We start from the raw sequence: 21,284 nt of genomic DNA on the forward strand, positions 1-21,284 counted from the left end.
AAGCACCTTTTGCAATGCTAATGTTTGTTGCACATGCTCGCAATTTGAGAGACAAGTTGAATCAATATATTGTTTTGTCCCAATGTGAGTTTGGTTCAGGTCTGGGCTGACCTGCATCTGTGAGCCCAGCACTGTGTTGTTACAGGCTAGCTCAGTGCGGTTGATGGTGTCCATGGCGTCGACTGAGGCGTGGATCTGTGTACTGGATGGAGGTGCTTCCTTTGAGTCGGGGGTGGTGGCAGCGCGGTGAAGCTGCAGGAGTGTCTGCACATCAGCACTGTACTGGTTGGCGAGAGCCTCTTCATACTGGTCCGTCCACTGGCGGATCCTGCTCTCCCACCCCTCTGCTGTGTTCTCATCCAATACGCTGGCCTCGGTTGTTGAGTTCTGGACAGAACACAAGTTGGAGTTTTTCTTTACAGAAAAAAAGGAAGCATGAGGCTGAGAGCATTGAGTGAAGCAAAATTTAACATAATTATCAGGTTAACTTTGACTATACCTTCATCCTCATGGACTTCCTTGAACCCTCCCTGAAAGCCTGAAAAAAGGAAAAAGAACCCACTGTTAATACATAAACATGTAACTATACCTGTTTTACAACCAAAAACAAAATGTATGTATTCTCTGTCAAGCTTGTAACCAGAAAATAACATCGCCTTATTGGGCTTCTGCCTTAGCATTTATTATTTTCTTCAATCTTTCATCCTAACCCACTGTGCTTGCAACAGTTTGCAGACCTTGACTTTCTTGCCCTTTGGTGTCCCACGGGCCTTCTCTGTGCTCTTCTTTCTCTTTTTGGATTTGCTCCTTTTGACCCGATTGACAGTGAGTTTGATGCTGGTGGGCGTATGCTGGGTGGCGGTGTAAGAGATTGTGGAGGGAGAAACCTCTTCGTCACCACTCTCAGTGGCACTGCTTTCTCCAGCTACAAAAAAGAAAAAGAAAGCAAAGGGTATAGGCATCAGATAGCACTTTACAAACCACTTTAGGGAAATTAATTAACAAAAAAAACCCCACAAAGAACAGTGTACCTGAGACATTTTCTGTTTTTCTGTGTTGGCTGTCTGTTCCTTTCCTCCTGTCGAGTCCCCTGAAGCAGAAAAGGCAACAACACGTCAGCATGACATAACTTGGCCATGTCAAATCATTGTTACAAAGCACATGACAGTGGTAAATGAAAAGATTGTAACAACGAATTTGCTGAACAAACAAAAAGGCCAAGCACATGACTAGTTCTTAACAAGTGAACAGATATTTTTTTTAAATGACCAAACATTTTTGAGAAGGCTGAGTTTTAGAAATAAAAAGTAAGATACTTTATTATACTGCTGACAAATGGATAGAGGTTTATTGATATGTAAATTATATGCTGCCTGTAGAACCTGATAATGTAATTACTTCCCGATAATGTAATAAAGTGCATTTCCCAATAATGTAATACACTTTTTACCAATAATGTAATAAAGTATAACATTAATGGGAGGTTATTACATTATCAGGTTAGCCTTCATTTTGCAAGTCCTGATAACGTAATAATTCCCCAATATTGTAATAATTTAACAGCAGACCACCCATTACTTGGGTTCAAGTGGTGATACTGTGTAGGCAACTCTAGCTCAAGAGCTCTAGCGCCACCAACAGGTCAAAGTTGTCAAACTTTTGACCCGTTTTTCACAAACGAGGTATCCATGACACACGAATGCATTCAACAGCTTCTTGAAATCTAAAGGTGCTTGGTGTTATACTTTATTACATTATTGGTAAAAAGTGTATTACATTATTGGGAAATGCACTTTATTACATTATCGGGAAGTTATTACATTATCAGGTTTTATTACATTTTCAATGGACTCAAGTGCAGATTTTTATTACATTATCTGGGTTATTACATTATCTGGAATTTATTACATTACCAGGTTCTACACTGCCTTTTGGTGAAAGACAGAATTTTGACTCTGCTTGAACAAAATTAAGTTTTGTATTCAATAAAATAAATTGAATCATCTTGATGCCACTACAATTTCAACACAGTGGGTCCTTGGGACCAAGTCCATTGCAGGACATGTCATTCGAAAGACCTCTTGGCTGTAAATGGAGCCCTGATGTCATAGTGTACACTGTTAAAAAGCAGGATTTTAACATAAAATATTAACTAGGCCTTTACTGCTTTTCTCCAAAGCAGAACTTTGTCTCGACTATTCTTTATGATACATTTCCAGGACTGTTTGGAAGCTCTGGTCATTCCACACTCCAAATCCAGAGGATCTGGAAGAACTGGACAGGTTTTGCATCTCTCACCTGCAATTGTCACATTTGATGAGCAGGCCGTCCGGCGTCAGGCTGCAGTGACACCAGCTGGCCACAGCCCCGTCCTCTTCTGAAGAGCTGTCGCTGTCGGCTGAGTTGTCCTCGATAGCTTCGTGATAGCGGGAGCTGCGTACCACGCCGTTGAGATCCATGCGAGGAATGATGGTTTGGGAGAGCGGGGAAGCAGGTGGGGTGGGGGGAGGGGGCGCGCCATAGTTGTGATCCTGACAACACACAACGGAAGACTGTTGCATCTTCAAACAACGGGTGTTCAGGCAAAAGGGAAACGGAAAATGGAGACGAATGAAAATGAGGGCAAAAAACAGGTATGTGAAACAGTACAGCTGTTAATAACGGAAGTAGTTTGTGGTTGCAGAGGACTAAAAACAGGATAGACACTCATGTCTTGGATCAAACTAGTAGCACTACCAATCTTTAGTTTTACTCTTACTGTTCTATTGAAACACAGAACTTGAAAAGATTAGAAAACAAGAAAAGATTGGATAGATAACAGAGTTACTATAAAGCTTTTCAAATGTTTATACTTGTAGCCAACTCATCTTTTAGTAGTAGAGATTAATACTAATTTCATATAATAAGACATGCTATGATTACAATTGATGATTAGAAAAAGAGCTGTATGAACTCACAGCATATGGTAGTCCCCGATACCCATGACTCTGTGCACTCCCACAACTGTGGTTGTTGTAGTTTTTTTCATTCACGGCAGGGCTTGCTTCAACTGACTCAGGGCTGGAAAATAACAAAAAGGATTAATCTAAAGAAGAGGAATAAAAATAAAACAATTTATATGGATGGAACAGTAGATACTTTCTCCTATTCTGTTTTGTTTAATATAATACATCAGCACGTCACTAGATGGCACTACAACTTTTGAAGTTGCTCTCCAGGCTGGGAGAACAGCAATTTAGGAAATGGAATGTGGGACGCCATTATGTTATGCAACTCCTTTTGCCCTTTAGCTGAGGTCTGGCCGGACAGTGCATAACCTTGCCTCCTCCCCCCCTTCCTCAAATTCTGGAAAACTTAAATGTCAAAATAATCAAAATTACATGTTATATTTAAATCCCTGGATTTTGTATTTCTACGCAGGTACGGTGTATTTTGGCATGTGATAGAATCAATCCTCCTGACGTTTGGAGGAAACTAAAAGGGGCTGTAAATGGGTGGAGTGGAGAGAGACATCACCTCAGTCATGTATTCAGGCTTACCTGCAGGGGAATTACAGCTTTTCTTGCTAATGCTGTCTATAGACATTTCCTCAGCCAATAATCAATCAGAAAAAAAAGAATTACAGAGATGATAATTAGGTGAGCATGTTGCTCTCTGGGTAGAAATGTTTACAAGATAAGGAAAACCTGTATTAGCATAATAAACAACTATTTGGCATGAGAAATAGTTGTGCAGGCCAGTTACACACTGCACCCAGTAGACTGTTGTAATCACATAACACACAACAGGTAGTGATAGTTTTAAATGATTGTAAGTTGCGACAGCCTTGAAGATTCTCTGCTCTCCATATTGAGTGGGTGGAACATTGTAATAGAGCGAATGACCTGCAATCACTGAAAAACAAAATGCCAGTTGTGGCATTTTGTTTGTTTTCTCGCCCTACATAGGAGTCGGTATTACAACACTGGTTTCATAAAAGTTGGGATGCTGTGTAAAACCTAAACAAGATACATCAAAATCAGAATGAGAGTATATATTTACAAAAAACAAATGTTTCCCAGCTTGAGCATTAGAGATCTTGTCTTTGTACTTGATTCAACCAAATGTAACGCATAAAGAATGTGCAAACGTTTGCATTCATTTTTCATTACATTTGTGACAACATCCATTTGGAATATACGTGTAAATTATTTCATTCTGGACTGTTCTGAGTTCATGTACACCCAGTCTGACTGATGTCCTATATTTCCTTCAGTTCTGCCCAGTAAAGATTAGTCTTTGGTGGACTTCACTTCCCATCACTTCAGGTCTTTCCAGCAGACAGAAAACTGCTGACTGGATATTGGAAGGAAACATTTAGAGACGTGTAAGGAGAGTTCTGCAACGTTTGCATAGAAATATTGCATTGCTTTGGGCTAAAGAGTTATACTAAGGTAATAATGATGTAAGGACAGGTTGAAAATTCAGTTTCGCTATTGCAATTTTCTAATTAGGTGGATACCCCTGGGACCGACCTCAAAACCACTGCAGGTAACTGACACAGAACCTGTAATGGAAAGGGAAAGGAAAATACCCACCACTCATTTCCATAGTTTCAACCTTTGATTTCTTTTGGCTATTGGTTATGATATATTTTCCCCACCAAACTGATTGCTAAGATCTGGAGTTGTGGCAACATCACAGAACAGACTTCATGAGGGCAAGTAACACAAGTGGTTGTTCCTAAAGCCCCAGTCTAAACATATTATCTACAGCGATTATTCAGGCATGAATAAAGCTCCTAAAATTGTAAGCACAACTATCTACGCAGAGTGGGTCAAAGGTCAGGTATGTTTAACATGTCACATGACATTTCTATTCTTAACCTCAACATTCACAATTGTTTGCTATTCCAGTAAGTGTTTGTTGCTGTTGTTTATTTGGATCAACATAGCAACTGCATTAAAGCAGCCATTCAGGTTGTGTAGGTGAACAGGTTAACCAGGATGTGTGTTTACAATCTGTGACACTTGTTCTATTAGAACAATGTTCCCGCTCCACAGATATCAGCAAGTATGTTGTGGCTAACACGCTTTTACAAGCAGAACTACAAATATGAAATCCAGTTTGTAAATAAACAGATCGTTTTCTGCTGTACATGACATTCAGAACGTATGTATGGTCCAGAGACTGAGCAGATATTGCCTCCACATATGGTCAGGACCCTTTGGCATCACCTTTTAACACACTGGCTAGCCCTACAACACTCACATTTACTAATATGCATGAAGGCCAGTTCAACTACCGCAACAACAGAAAAGAAAAGCTCAGATTGGTCAAGACGTCATAACTCCACTGTATCATTTCATGTGACTGCTGCAGTACTAATGTTCTGAAAGTCGTTGACACAGGTATATGAGTCCCATGCAGCTGGTAGTGAGTACTTACTCTGATCCAGCAGCCATATCTGAGTAAGACGTTTCAGGTGTGGTGACTCCCAGCGCGATTACTATGCTCATGACGTCCAGCACAGCGACGCGTGGGAGGAAGGGAAGAGGGGGAGGAGGGGGAGGGGAGGGAAGGGACAGGATGGGATGGGGGGAGGGGGGGAGGGAGGAGGAGAGGGGAGGAGATGAATCACAGGGTCCCAACTACAGCAACAGACCACTCCAGAGGTGGGGCGCCGCCGAGCCGTAGCCCACGGCACACGGTCATGGGGGACCTGATGAGAGAGAGTATCATAATTTATATTTTTGGAATAAAAGAAATTTGAGGTAAAATGATTGGCCGATAATTGGGAGTTATAGTATAGTATATTAACTTTTATTCCAATAAAGAAATTATCTTTTTTTTTTTGTTGAGTTAGCCACAGTCAGATTTGGATATGTCAAAGTAATGGAATATTAAATCATCCATCTTTGCTCAATACATGTTAGTCTTTCTGACCTTCAGGTGTGCATAGATTACAGATTATGAATTAAAATACAAAAAATGTATTGGTTATTGTAAAGGTATCGACCATAAAAATGAGGTCATTATAAACTACGGGCTATGGGTTTAAATAAATCCATATCGTGCATCCCTAACTCCTGTGCTTTTCCTGCTATGAAATGTAAAAATGTAGGTCTGAAAGGCTTTGGTTAAAAAACTAAATATCTGCCTGTTACACTGGCAACCTAATCCCACTCATGACTTTTATTTGGTTGGTTAATGACACGCTGCAGTTTGTCATCATAAAAAAAACTGTTGGAGGAGCATCCAGTCAATTCAACAATATTAGGCCACGTTGGGGGCAACCTTCCAAAAGGTCAACTTTATGATCAACTCATTGACTATTTAAGTAATTCCACATACTGCATTATTTTAAATCAAAATTACAACTACATAGCCACTAGTCCAATGCAATTCTGTTTCTGTCTATTAAATGACTATTGCATAAAATTAAGGCCTTTTCAGAAACGGAGCTCTCAGTCACATATAAACAGGCCTCCCTTTCTAGAGGTCACAGCAGCTGTCTCAGTTGAAAAGTGACACAAGGAAACCATCCTAACAAACCTGATGAAGAACCAAATTTGCTGACTCATCGTGACAATGAAGGCTTTTATGCGAGAAGCTTTCAAATGCCTGTGTCTAAAACGATAGCTTGATAGGGACATGGCGCGATAGGCCTGTCTCCCCTCCATACAGAGGCTTCCAGCATGGAGGGGAGGGTGGGGAGGCTATTCAAAGAGCAGAAAAACAACCAGGGGTTTTACAGCTCTGCTTACACTGAGCCTGCCGTTAGGATGCAGAAATAAAGACGACCAGCAGGAGGCGCCTTCCTCCCAGACGCCTGGAGGGGTGAGTCATCCAATATGAGGCCCAGCCCTCTTGTCATGTGACCACACTGTGCTAAAACACTGACCTACACTCCTCTGCTCTTATCGCGCTCTCTTCCTCCCTATCCTCCCCGCTTCGCTCTCTCGCTCAGTCAGACGCAGAGCTAGAGAAAGAAGCCACGCTGCAGAAAGGGGAACAAGGCCTGCTGAGCTCTGTTTGCACGCTGAGGAGAGGATTTGGCTTATAGCAAGGTCATCCCCCGGGCAAAAACGTGCCAATGCGTTACCTCACAAACATATTTCCAAAGAAATAAAAGCCTGTCTTACACAACAAAAAACAACCGTAACATTTCATATACGCTGGTTTACTCGTACAGAGTCACAGCAACAGGATGCATGACATTTCTGCAGTGGTCCCCTGGCCACAATGAATGCTGCCCTCGCTCTGCAGCACCAGGGCAACCAAAGCAAGGCTTGGGACTTCCAATAATGTCAAGGGCAGTTCAACCGTGCTCACTGTCAAACAGAGAATGTCAACCCCATCCAGCTGGATACACACACTGGTAGGTAGCAACAAGAAATGTCAGCTAGCTTTTGGTTACAGAAGCAGAACATTCTGCTACAACTCAGGTGGCCTTGATGAGAACACGTAAGGACATGCAGAGACAGATCCTGAAGGGGAGATTCATTAGATACATTGAGAAGAACAAAACTGCACAATACGTGGCATGAGGGGGTTATGCAAGTCTGTAATATCCTTAAATATGATTTCATGTAGTGGAAATCATGTACGCTTCCTGATCCAGAGCCTTTTCAAAAACTGCTGGCTCTTTATTATCCCTATGATCGCCGCCTCACAAAAATAGCCACCTCGCTCTTACCTAACTCACAAAGGGAGTATAGTGATTTGGGCCTCTTCCAAAAGAACCAGACGGTGAACTAGGGAGGTAAATTCCATACGAAGAAGGAAAGCCTTTCTTTACCTCACTCCCTCCTCCTCCTCCTCCCCCAGCACCTCCCTCCCTTCCTTGTTCGTTCCTCTGGCCATGAATACCGGGCTCAAATTACCAGCAGGCTCAACAAAGTCTTTTCACTTCCACTAGAACAGAGGCCATTTTGGAGACAAGTCCAAGGGGGAGGGACATACACACAAAATGAACAGCAAACGAGACCCTCTCTCTTTCTCTCTCATCATCCCTCACATAACTCTCTCCCCTGTCCTCTTGGGTTTTTTTTGTTTTTAAACACACTAGTGCTCCACCATTGTACTGAATGATGTGCATCGTACCGTCCTAAAATAGGCTCTTCGCTTATCCTTTAATATTTAAATGTATGACTCGGGTAAAATAGCAAGTGTAATAAATATAGAGAGGGACAAACAAATCCAACCATGCCTAAGTTCAAAGGCACAAACATACAAAATTCAACACCTTGTCTAACACACCTCAGCACAGCTGGTTTTGTAAGCACTGAATAACAAACTGAAAAAAACAAAACAGACATCATGCACATACCGCATCAGTAGAAAGAATAGCCAACCCCATGGGCTAAACATTACAGGGATTTACATATGATTAGGGCTGTGACGGTATCTATTTTTTCTCACCGCGATGAAAAAGCAATGTATCACCACAGATTTGTGGTTAATACCATTCCAATAATGGCTCTGATTCGATCGTATCTCTTTCAGAAGCTTTGTAGTTCAGCCTTGATGGGCAGTGTCTTTTTAAAGCCACAATGATAAATCCTACACAGAATCTTTTATTTATCTATTTTTACATGCTGAAAACGGTCTTTATTAGCTGTCAATAGCAATCCCATGTTGCCTTGACTTTGGTCTGTTGACCAATCAGAGGCTGTGTTCCTGACTTATCGACCAATCAGAAGCTGTATTCCTGCAGCATTTATTCAATAATTGAATGGGCCTGGGAGGCCAGCAGGCCAATGGGAATCTCAGCCATGCCAAAAAATACTTATTTGTCAATGTCAAAATAATGTCAAAAACAACACCCAAATATCCATTCAATGACTGCCCCATATTCATTCTGTAACAGTACAATCCATAAATCCATGAGCAACTGTCGGTTAGTGTACATGTCTGTAATAACAGTAGGACAGAAAAAGAAGAAAAGGTGATTCATTCACATTTGTGCAATCCGTTGGTTGGATTCAGATTCAGCGGGGAGCTCTTCCCTCCTTACTCGCCTACAAGGGAAACCTGGTTAGTTTCTTTTCTTCAGCTAATATGCACTGTTGTCGTGAAGCATGTAGTTAACAGTAAACAAAGACAACATTGTCGGTAGCCTACAAATTACAAAAAAGGCTTGGTAGGTTGTTCACAGAGTACATCTTCAGCAGTTTTCTTCCTCTAATTTCAATTTAATGGTCTGCCTCCAAAGAACAGAGACAAGAGCTCAGGTGGCCACTACGCACTGGAACACAGTATTAACAAATAGTATTTTCTACCCATATCCAACCTCTTAAATATGTATATAAAAATTACAGCAAGCGTGGAGAAACCTTAGCTTGGCATAAAGAATGGAAACGGAGAAACCTGCCCGTCTTTCTTGCTTTAAATACTCCCATAAAGCTGCATTGTTCATAATTTAACCACTATTGTAAAACATACAGCTGCCACATACCATTATTTAATAAGGTTTTTGTGTTCCCAATCAATAAACATTGATCATTTTAAGTTAATTAAATGCACACATGCACGTACGCACACTGGGCTATACTCCCATAACACCATCATTACTGAATCAGTACGTTTACATGACACGTGAAAAAAACGAATTATTGCCTTAATCTGACTATAACTGGACAACTGAAGTACATGTAAATATGTTAGTCCGACTGATGTCGGAGTTCTCCAACTCCGATTAGGACACCCAGATAATGTGATCGGAATAGGATTTTCTAGGCATGTATGACAAGACAACGCATGTGCGAATGCTCCACCCCCCCCCCCCCCCCCCCGCTGGCATATGACCCCGGAACAAAAACATCCAAGAACGTCAACCGCATTAGCCGTTTGCACATTAGCCGCTCGCACTTTAGCAGGCCGCATTAGCCACTCGCACATTAGCCGGTCGCTCATTAGCCGGTGAGTAGCAACAGCACAAAGTGTCGAACTGAGGTCAACCAGAAAGGGGGCCATATTAACCCACTGAAACGACGCATATCGCCACCCAGTGTTGAGGAGGAGAACACGTTCCCGTCAGTTATTCGAGTCCTATTAGACGCCAAAATCAATTATTAAGCATAGCTCGATTAAACTGTACATGTCAAAGCACTGACTATCAACCCAGTTACAAGTTTTCTCTAAGCCACAATGAATTCTTTTGCGTTTCTACTCACAACTGGTCACAGCCTATATTAACCGCCTTTTCAACAGTGAAGTGAGCAAGCTGTCTTGTAACTGTGTCTTCATGGCACACTCTCCTCACATCCCCAGGACTGTGAGATTTTAGACTTTACTCTTTACTGACTCTCACTCTTTATCATTATTGATGGCCAATATGGCTGTTAATATTCGGGAATATTAGCCATAGAAAAACAACAACTGGACATATGTTTTAAATAGCAAAAACAATAGCCTATATTTAAAGGTCGCTATGAGACGGGGTAAGTCAAAGCGGTGATTTGGTGACCTGCTGCAAACACTGCACAAGAGCCTTTGTATATGCTTCTGCATTTCTCATGTGGCAGGTTGAATCTTTTGTTTTGGATGTCATTATCATACCGTCTGTGTTTTTGTTCAGGTGTTCGACACAATTGACACTGTTCAACCATGAGACTGTACTCCTCCCTTGCTGTCTGAAACTCTGTGCGCCGCTGTTTCTTGACAAAGTCGGCAGTTTCAGCTGCAAAGAGGTTGATGGGGGCTGCTGGTTGGCAATAGATTTATAGTTTTAGGTTGATACTATGTACCCAAATTAAGATCTAATCTATGATATTACTACAAAAATCCTTGTAATCTTACATTACAATGTGTTCTGTATTCACCATGTGTTTACTCAGTGCTTTGCCTATAGAGCGAGGAGGTAAGACCCGCTGACAATGGCCACTCAAGATGCAATTTGAGATGTATTTTAAGGTCAGGTACAGATGTACTGTCCACCTGTGATCAGGTCACCCATAGGGGTGTTTCCATTACAGTCCAATACCTGGAATGAGGCGGGTCTCATTCGCCGAAACGCCCCTAATTTAAATAGGAGACGTCAAAGAGCAGGGCCGTTTTTCTCCCTTGAAGCCTGGTTACTGACTGGATCACTAAAGCTAAGCAGGATGTGACGTACTACTCAACGCCACAACAACACAAACCATTTGTAAAAGCCGGGGAAGTCTCTCCCAGCTGCAGTCACAGAGCCGGAGGGGATGTTAACCCCTTAGCGTCCAGTCTGCAAATTGCTAATAGGCTAACAGTTAGCTCTGTAGCAGTACAGTGTGCATGTGCTGCTGCTGCAGGAGGTGTTCACTTAGCGATCTCTGTTTGTTTACAACAAGCACCGGAAACTCTGCACAGTTAGCAGTGCCAGTAAATTCACAATGTTTATGATCAGCTGCTGATGTTGTGCAGTTAGCCACAGTTGCATCTCCTGTGTTTAATTAATTGCTCATGTGATCACGGTTGAAACTAGTGCTAAGCGATTACGCAATGATCGAAAACCATACGTCACCTCCAGAGTCTCGTGAATCCCTCTGGGGGCCTTTTTGTAATGGAGACACGCAGAGTGAGCGGATATTTGAGAGGGCGTGGCCTGAGACTTTCCCAGCGGCCACTCTTCCCCCTAAAGGAAACACGGCTCATGTTAATGTCTGACCAGGGCTAATCATACAAGAGCGGTAACACACATTTTTTTTTTTTTTTTTTTATAGGAGCAGTGTGCTTTTAGTGTAGAATGCTTTCGGGAAAAGTGAGTGTGCTGAATTTTTTTCCTGTCCCGTCCCGGACACATGATAAAATTGTTAAATTGACACCCATTCCACAGGAAAAATGTCAGCCTCTACTGCAGATATGCGACATGTCAGAACTTTGACGCTTTCACGGTGTGTTTTCATTGTGGTTGCTTAAAATGGTCTTATTCAGTGTTTGGACCAAAAGAGGCTCATGAGTTCATTTTGAATAACAACCTTGCTAACAAGCTAGCTAGTTTGAGATAGCGTTAGCTAATGACATAGTATCATGTGGCTCCCTATCTGCAACCAGCAAATCTGAGAACAAAAAACAGTATGAAGGTAGCCGTAAACCAAGATGGCGATGGACAAAATTCCGATCTCAAGGCTTGAAAACCAGACTACTAAGTCTACTATTATTATACAGTGTATGGGTACACCGAAAGAACAACCTTATGCTGCCCTGCTCATTTTTTCCTCTTCCACTTAATACACTGGCAAGGTACGCATCTGATGGTTGGTGGGACGGCGTGATCAATGCCCAACATGAAAAAGGGGTCAATTTCCCATGTTATTTCCACATAGTCTCATGCAGACCGCTAGAAGGGAGGGACACACACACACACACACACACACACACACACACACACACACACACACACACACACACACACACACACACACACACACACACACACACACACACACACACACACACACACACACACACTCTTTGGGTTTGAACAGCATGTCCATGTTCACACAGAGTCCACCTGTGCCTTGAAAAATCTCCACAACAGATCCAGTCCAGTGAGATTACACCATCCCCCTCAGTCTACCCCCGCACACATGCTTGCTGTAGGAAGGATATGAATATATCTGCCATTCCCCAGCACTGCTCAGGTTGAGCTGCATTCTCTGAGCTACAGCAGGAGGAAATTGAAGATGAAAAACAGGCAAATCAATAGGGCCTGCCTTTAAGACAAACGGGATATGTGGCCAGGGAGAAAGCAAGGCTCATTGTAGATCTTATTTCACACTCACCCAAACACATTAACAATATCACAAAAGAGGTAAACCACGCACATCTGTACACGCGCGCGCACACAAAAGACATGATGTCAGACTCCAACATTTCATGCTTAGCATTACACCACTCACTGCTAGCCTGTTCATTTGTCACAAATGGAAAACATACAGGTGAAAAACTAAGATTAAGATTGTAGTGTGATAATCTGAAAAGGTAGCCTTTAGAACAGGTATTTCTTGCAATTTTTAATTCATGTTTATTTATCCAATGGGGGCGGTGGTGCAGATGTGGTGGTCAGTTGCTCATATGAACTTTTCTACATTTTTGTTTTAATTTGTTGTCTGGAGCACATATGGCCTCTAAAAGAGCACATCAGCATTGGAGAAGGAAGCACAGGGATTGGATTAAGTGCAGTGGACCTTGAGATGATCACTGCCCACAGCATTTTCTGATCACCCAGCCAGACCAGGGCAGATAGAGGGAAAAGAACCGGTATAAGAGCTAGACTGGCCCGGCTCGGCCTGCTCTAGAATTGGGTCGATTACTCATTTTGCCAGCACGATGTACAAAGTTAAACCCGTTCGATTATATAACAATTAACTGAACCAGCATTTGTCATTATGACACATTATGGCTGACATTTATATGTTATGTCTGAATCCAATTTGTATTTACAGTGTTTTACAATTGGTCGCTGAGGTATATTTATAGCCACTAAAGTATATCTGGCGACCCATTAAGCATTTTTTGGTCTTTATTCCTTAATATACAGATCGGAGAAATACGCCATCCTCAAGATTGATAATCTAACCTTGGACATACACTGCGTACTACACAGAGAGAGAGAGATGTTCTCTGGTAATAAAGTACCAATAGAGTATTCAAACATTCGAACAATATGACAAGAATAACATAATATAATATTTGAACTAACAGAGTCAGTAGTGTCTGGCAGACAGTGCACACTTTACTGCATATCCGAGGCTGATGCTGGGGCCATGAAGGAGATAGAAGTTGGACTTCTATGTACTATTTGCACGGTCTCTGCACACTGGCCGAAGGCACATACTTCGGACGCAAAATAAACACAACTCATATCATTGTCTTCTGACTAGATCTTTGCTTGTGTTGTATGAACGATCAGATGTACGTCGCTTTGTAACATTGTTAAATTTAAGCTATGTATGTAATTGTCATGCTCGACTTGCACTGGTGTATGTACTGGGCACAGAAAAAATGTTGCAGGGCTGCCAACATGCATGCAATGCGGTGAAGCTAGTTTGAAGTTGGTTATTAGACAGGCATTCACTCCGGGGCTAGTGGTGCCTTCTTTATGGGCAAGCACCGTCGGACAGACTTCCAGCATTTGTGGACCCAGGTGCATATATCCTGGTGTATATTCAAACCAGAAATCACCTCACTATTGTATGCCTCCACCAACCAGTCAAGTTGCAACTAACATTCATGTAGCCATGACAGTAGACAATGCTAATATGATCTATCTAAATCTGATGCATCACACACATCATTCACACAGTAGCACAAAAGATCTATACAATCACCACGATTTCAAGGTGGATACCCAACAATAGTGTGACTCATTCAGTGTCCAACTAACAAATATTGTCACAACACCACTTCCTGAGTTTAGTATTGAATAATGGCCAGAAAAAGTTTTTTGCTGCGCATTTTTTAAGAGGTCACAGCTGACCTTTTAATTTTTGGTTACAAAATGGCATCACATCATCACTTAAAATTAGAATTAACCATTTGTGTGAAATGTTGGTAGAATTAACATATGAACTCTTGAGTTCTGGCCAAAAATATCTTTTTTTGAGGTCACAGTGACCTTAACCTCTTACTTTAAAAAGCTCCTCCAACAGAGAGCTAAAGATGTGGCAGCACAGAATGGAGGCAGAGTTACCGAGATAGTATAAATACATAGTTGCAGATAAAGGTTTTACATGCTCAAACCTGGGGCTTGTATGTTTTTTAGTGTTGTGACATATTCCTCTTTGGCAAACCATCTTTCCCACACTGGTTGTTTAAAACTAAGTGAAAATACGCATCTACCCACATCCCATGGACGGTTCTTAAAGTTCAATAAATGCATGATGTTTCCAAAGTCAGTGAATAATTAAATCCTTTAGTCTTGCCTCTTGTGTCTCTCCTCTGCTGTGTGCTGTTGATATGTCCGTTTGACTGACACCCTCACAAACAAACAAATTGAAAACGAATGGTAATGTCAAGTGTGGGTGTGTTTATTTATGCTTTAGAACGTAAATGCTGTGAAACAATCAGAAAATAGTGTTTTATTTATCTGATTCACTCTTGTTCTTTCTCCAGTTCGTTCTAACTGATGCCGATCCTTCTCTTCCTTTCATCTACCTCACTCGATCACCAGTGCTCTCTATCTCTCCTTCACTCTCTGTGCCAGTTACTTAAAACTCTCCGCTTACTTCATCCTTGACTCCTAGTGGACGTTTGTGCCCAATCTGAAGAGGCTACATTGGCATTGACCATTTGACTTTCACCACCAAAATCCAATCAGTTCATCCTTAAGTCTAAGTGGGTGTTTGTGAAATTCCTTACAGGCATCGCATTCACAGGCATGGGACAGACAACTTGAAAATATCATGTCTCTAGCCATGGTGGACACCAGTGTAAAGGCATAAAAATGCAGGGTATCCCCAGTGTACTGCTGGTGACCCTCCAGATCAGAAGTGTAAGATCCAGAAGTGTAAATCTATGTTGTTCATTTGTAAATTTAAATAATATCATTGGATTCCATTCTCATTGTTACATAACAGTTTGACCACAACAGAGGACAGAAAAAAATGGCAGGGAAAATAGCAGGAACTCTATGAACTATGCTGAATAAAATAATTATGTGATGCAATGGAACAAACCATTTCTCACTACAACAATGCAATCATAGACCTTTACAACACATACATATACATACTGCCAACTGTTCATGCAACAGTGCAAAAATATAAACAACAAAGCTTAGTTTGCACATGCTGGACATGTTGGGAGGAAAGTTTGACAGCTATTCAAATTAAGCAAACATTTTGCACTACAGTAAGATATGAATATTATATTTCAAAAGGACCTGTGGCCAGGGTCCAAAATGAGCACTATGCACTATTCATATCACAGGTGGTGCAGTATTTGTTTAAGTCAAAACATGTGCTAAAATAATTATAATTATGAAGAAGTAGAACTACTGCTGCAAGATGTTCCATCCTATGAGAAAAGAAAAAAATGTTTTGTACCAAAAATATGTTTGGTACGGATCCTTGCATAAAATCATTGAAGAATCATTTTCAATGAAAGTGAAAATAATTAAGCAAAAACACCCTCAAATATTGCAAATCTTTTTCTAATTGAATTTCAGCCAAAACAACTGCATATAGATATATATTTTCTTTATTCTAAGGGCTACATCATTCAGAAAGCAAACACATTTTGCAGCCCTAACGGCAAACACAATAAATGAGGTCAGCTGCCATTGGCAGGTTGCTGAAATAAACTTCCCTACAAACTCACACCACTACAACACTGACTGATGATCGAGTGGGTTTAGTTCTGCATCAACTTTGCACTCTGTATGGCAGCATGCATCACAATTCTTTGATTGACCCTCTACGGTCATGCATGTTTTATCTTGCTCACCACTCAGCTCGACCAGCATTACTCGTGGACCACAGAGGAGAATTTCACATTTACTGCAAAGAGAGCCTTCAAGTATGTGGCAGCATATTGCCAGAGTAGATCAGCATGGTGGAAGTATTGTTAAAATACATTTACAGAGAAGCAGCTTTACAGATACGTGTGAGGAGAAATTGGCTTTCTTATGAAGATAATGCCAATACAATGAGCTGCAGCATTTGGTATTGTTACTCTACAAACAGGTAATGGTTGAAGAAGTCTTCATATACTTTACTTAAGTAATTTCATTAATACCACACCGTGAAAATATATTTAATATTTATTATATAAATAAATCATATCATTGCTGTCGTCTGAAAACCACTAATCTCTAAAATGTAAACTTTTCACTTTGTCAGAAAACAGCTGTTTTCAGCTTTGTGACGATGCATTTTCCAGCTGATCCAAGAGGGTTTTCAAATAGTTTATTTAACTTAAAAGGTAAGAGAATTTCAAAGCAAAGGAACACTTCACTTTATCATGATAATTATTAATAAAACATCTAGAGATACATGGTTTCTACTTGAGAGGTTGGGGATGAAAAAACTGTAACCTGGAGAGTAACTAAAGCTGTCAGATAAATGTAATGAAGAAAAAAGTTTTCCCTCTGAGATACAGTGGGGGGGGGATTCAAAATAAGTATAAAATGTAAATACTCAAGTTAAGTACAAGTATTTCAAATGTGTACACCAGTATGTCACTTCAGCGACTATACTTCGTTTCATTTCACCACTGCATAAAGACCCTGCTTGTTTTTATGTTGTGCAGTTTAATAACATTTTAAATGTAAATGTTTTCAGATTTCCAGCCATGGGCAGACAGACCAAAAGGTTAACTTGGATCCTGCCTGTGGCTGAGATATATCGTCACTGGATAAGGCTTCAACTCTTGCAGTGATGTGGCCGTGTTGAGCGGTCGGTGTCGTGGGAGCGCAGTGTGGCCCGCCATTAACGCAGCAATGTCCAGCTGCCTGAATGGACCAGGACCAGACTGGGGATGAGAGACACACAATAGAGAACAAAGGCCAAGTAGGTGCTATAAGAGGGGTGGGGGAGAAAGCCGTCGACAGCAGGGCCAGCATGACACAAAATCAATCATCTGTTTCAGGGCAAACAAGCCAACCTCTGTCCGTTTAAGGCTCAGTAACCTCAAGGAGGATAAAGAAAGGTACGCAAAAATACTGCACCTTGTTTGAATACCTCTTTCTGATCTGCATCTGTTTCCTCTTCCCCTCTGAGGTCAAGCTAAAAGCTTCATCTTTCTGATAAACACTAAACCATGACATCAGCAAACTTAAAAAGGAATTTAATAACTAACATTTTATATTTAAAAAGGTTTAGAGGGTAGGACACAACAGCAGTATCCCCTGTGAGCTGTGTCTTCTCCTAAATTTGGGTTGTTTTCCAAGTAGTAGTCTCGCAGTGGCATGAAGTCCAAAACAGCCATCTTGCTGTTAGATAAGCTCATGCTCTAGCATAACATAAACCAGAGACACCCTCTGTTCTCACACGTGATCTCACTGCATGACCAACACATTTACATGACATTTCCATTTCCTCTTTTGGCTGACGGTCTTATTCCAAACGACACAAGGGCTTACCCTGGCTCCTCCTCGCAACAACATTTGCAGCACAACACATATGGTTAGACTGGCCAACGCAAGATTGCGAGGTGTCACACAAAATAAAATCACTGAGGATTGGCAGCCATTTTGAACTGACATTTTTAATCGTTCTACTCTTGGGGCTGTTTAGAAAAACAAAAATAAAAACTCCCACCTCACTCTTTCCTACAGGAACCATTTGCTCAAGGTGACAGAGCAAGGCACTTATGAGCTGAAAACTGGCACCAGCCCTTCATTTCCTCTTTTGTTTGTAGCACTGCTGCTGTGCATTACAAAACAGGGCAGCTGTAAGCGGGCTGGTGTCGAGTGGCTTGACTTTGGTATAAACGTTCTCTCAGTTGTTTTTCTTCTGCCCTGCTCCTTATTTGCTCACTCTCTCTCTGCCTGACAACACCCTCTGAGCAAACACACTTGAAAATGTGCTTGTAGATTTTGCAATCTTGGTTTCACCTCACACAAAGTATTTGGTGTTTTAATCCACCATTATTTGGTCTCCTTTCATAAAAGAAAAAGACACATAGGGACCAGGGGAAAGGGTGGGAAAGGAAAGAGAGAAGAGTGTTAATGTGGTGGTGAAGCCTAAAATGTCTGCTTGCAGTTCAAGGGGTGGCGAGACAACTCTAAATATTGGTGAGCTTTTTTTTCCTGCTATATATCCTCAGCCAAGTATCACAAGAAAGACAGGCAGCGTGACAGTAAGAGAAAGAAAAGGAAATGAAGGACAAAACATAAGGGTGCAATAAAACAAGAACGAGAGAGAACGAGAGAGAGCAAGAGTGAGAGAGCGAGAGAGAGATGATTACGTAGATTGCCTGCCTCACCCCCCTTTCGGCCTTGTTTTTTTCCCCCCAGCCGCCTCCTCCTCCTCCATTATTCTCCCAAGAAGCATTGCTTCTCGGCACGAAACAGAATTAACCACCACAGCCCTCTGCAACACCGCTCCCCCAACGCAGAAGAAATGCTGCGCCCCATTGGAGCAGCTCCAGAGCTCCTGCACCAATAAGAATGCACCGATGAGGCAGGCGTCAGAGCGACTTGTTTTTAACCCCGTTGTGCAAGACTGCAAGCCACACAACACACAGCAGCTGCAGAGGGGAAGATACAGAGAGGGGAAGGTGGACGGACTGGTGCTATATCCGTCTCTAAAATTACAATAGAAGACTCAAGTATTTCAAGTCAGCCGCTCACACAACAGAGGAAACACGGAAACAAATTCAACATGACGAATACATCATAAATGTAAAACATTATATATATATATATATATATATATATATATATATATATATATATATATATATATATATATATATGAATATAGTTTACATTATATACATAGGTGTTGATAAACGGCTAAAATTTTTAATATAATAGGACATATATTTATGTAAAGATTTCAGTTTCTACACTAATAAAACATGTGTGGTCATCTACAATTCAGAGATGAAACATTTAATTTAACAAAAGGTGCAGATCCACAACACTGGCTTGGTTGACTTGGTCACATAGGCACAACACATACGAAACCTTATTAACATATCAATAGCTACACCTGCCCTCCATGTAATGATACAGAGTGTCATCAGCATGCAAATGAAAAGCTAAAAGGACGGCCCCCCCAATTCCTATTCCTCACAGCAACACCCCCTGCTCTCTCTTCTCCAACCGTCTGCACCGAGACAGAATCCTGTCTTCTTCTTTTGAAAATGGGCCAATATCCTGCATCACTCCCTCTTGTACAAGCACAAAAACCAGGGTTTAAATTATGTGTGAGGAGTATGATCTCGACTCGTCACAACACAGAACTCACACATTCTAATTATGTTTTCAAGTGCATGTCACCTAACGGTTACATTTCTTGGTTTATAACCACTCTGAGAATGTGATTGAGACACAGAATGATTTCCTTAGTAAACAAGAACAACAAAAAACTGGCCTATCTTGCATGTCTGCACATTCCTCAGATCCACAATGTTCCAGAGGCCCATTTTGGGAAAGAAAGGTCACTTCTGTGCTACCCTTGAAGGCAGTGCTCCCGCAACAATTGCTGTAACTCAACACCTCTAACACATGTATCTCACTCCAACACATAATCTGAAGCTGCTTGAGAGGCCTGGAAAACCAACATGGCGGGTCAGTTCACAACAGAACAGCAACAAGCAGCCAAGCATTCATTCTTAGCTTTCCCAGGGCGGCAGGTTGAGTTAAGAAGGCACGCCAGGGTCAGGGGGAGTGCTGGAGGGGCTCATGTTTCCAATGGTTCTGAGTGGCCAGGTTGGCAAGCTGCAGCCCACACAGTCTATTAAAAGATGTGAAACATATTCAGAGAATGGCAGTCGCAACCAATGAAAACAAGGCTTAGCCGACTGCAATGTTGCTTCCAAACAGGCATCAAGATCAATCTAAATGCTTAGTACTGGCTGGACACCCCCAGCAGGACACAGGTGTAATCTTTTTTACTCATGAAGCAAGGTCAACAACGACTCAGAAAAACACACAATTACTTTAAGCCACAAATGTATTTTTTAATTTAAAAAAAGTTTTATTCAGTGGATTTTAGAGCACACATTTGGTTGAAATGTATTTGATCAGCAGGGGCAGGGGCACCAAATACCATTTCATATTTTGATAATGATATATACTCACAATATAGCATTTTTTCTGGTAATTAAATAAAGAAAAAGTGTATATGTATTAATCTCAAAATTAAAGCCTATTTTTGTATGATTTATCATATAATCAAGAAGAGCTGAACAAATAAATAAAACCCTGCATACTGTTTTTGTACACTATTCACAATTTATTTTAACCAACATCTGTGTTTCAAGTGGACCTTTGGATATCATTCTCCACCATTAATTTTCCTATCCTGAGCTGCATGCACTGTTGTTTTCTGGGTTATAGAGCTTAAAGGTCGGAGAAGATTGTGACCGACAGGTTACATATAACATACATTACAATATGATTACATTAAAAGACGAAAAAGTTATAAATGATCACCTGTCCTATACTTCACTGTTACAGATTCACTCTGAGAGCAGATTTTTTGATAATAAAGCACAAAAACAAATTCAAGAAAATAGTTTGACCGTGTGACATGCCGCCATACCTCAGCACTTTATAAAACTGGTCACATAGTAATTATCCAACACATTCTAGCGATTGCTTAATGCTAAATGTTCCTCAGACAAATACTGAATTTGGAAAAACTGCGTCCAGT

At 41.2% G+C, this 21,284-nt stretch overlaps 1 protein-coding gene across 6 annotated transcripts in view; it reads right to left on the minus strand.

Annotated features, from left to right (window-relative positions):
* Nucleotides 1-21,284, minus strand: part of setd5 (SET domain containing 5) — a 40,272-nt gene that overhangs the window by 15,988 nt on the left and 3,000 nt on the right. For 2 of the 6 annotated variants that reach the window (XM_059328693.1, XM_059328714.1), the window contains exons 2-8: nt 5,428-5,701; nt 2,958-3,060; nt 2,299-2,561; nt 1,032-1,090; nt 738-925; nt 500-538; nt 112-414 (exon numbers count right to left, since the gene is read on the minus strand). In XM_059328693.1, coding sequence (XP_059184676.1) covers nt 112-414; nt 500-538; nt 738-925; nt 1,032-1,090; nt 2,299-2,561; nt 2,958-3,060; nt 5,428-5,498 — 1,026 coding nt within the window. In that variant the 5' untranslated portion in view covers nt 5,499-5,701. The remainder of the gene's footprint in view (nt 1-111; nt 415-499; nt 539-737; nt 926-1,031; nt 1,091-2,298; nt 2,562-2,957; nt 3,061-5,427; nt 5,702-21,284) is intronic. The other 4 variants (XM_059328716.1, XM_059328711.1, XM_059328703.1 and 1 more) reach the window with 3 other exon arrangements.

Source organism: Centropristis striata, chromosome 3, assembly GCF_030273125.1.
Source record: "Centropristis striata isolate RG_2023a ecotype Rhode Island chromosome 3, C.striata_1.0, whole genome shotgun sequence".
Classification (NCBI taxonomy): Eukaryota; Metazoa; Chordata; class Actinopteri; order Perciformes; family Serranidae; genus Centropristis; species Centropristis striata.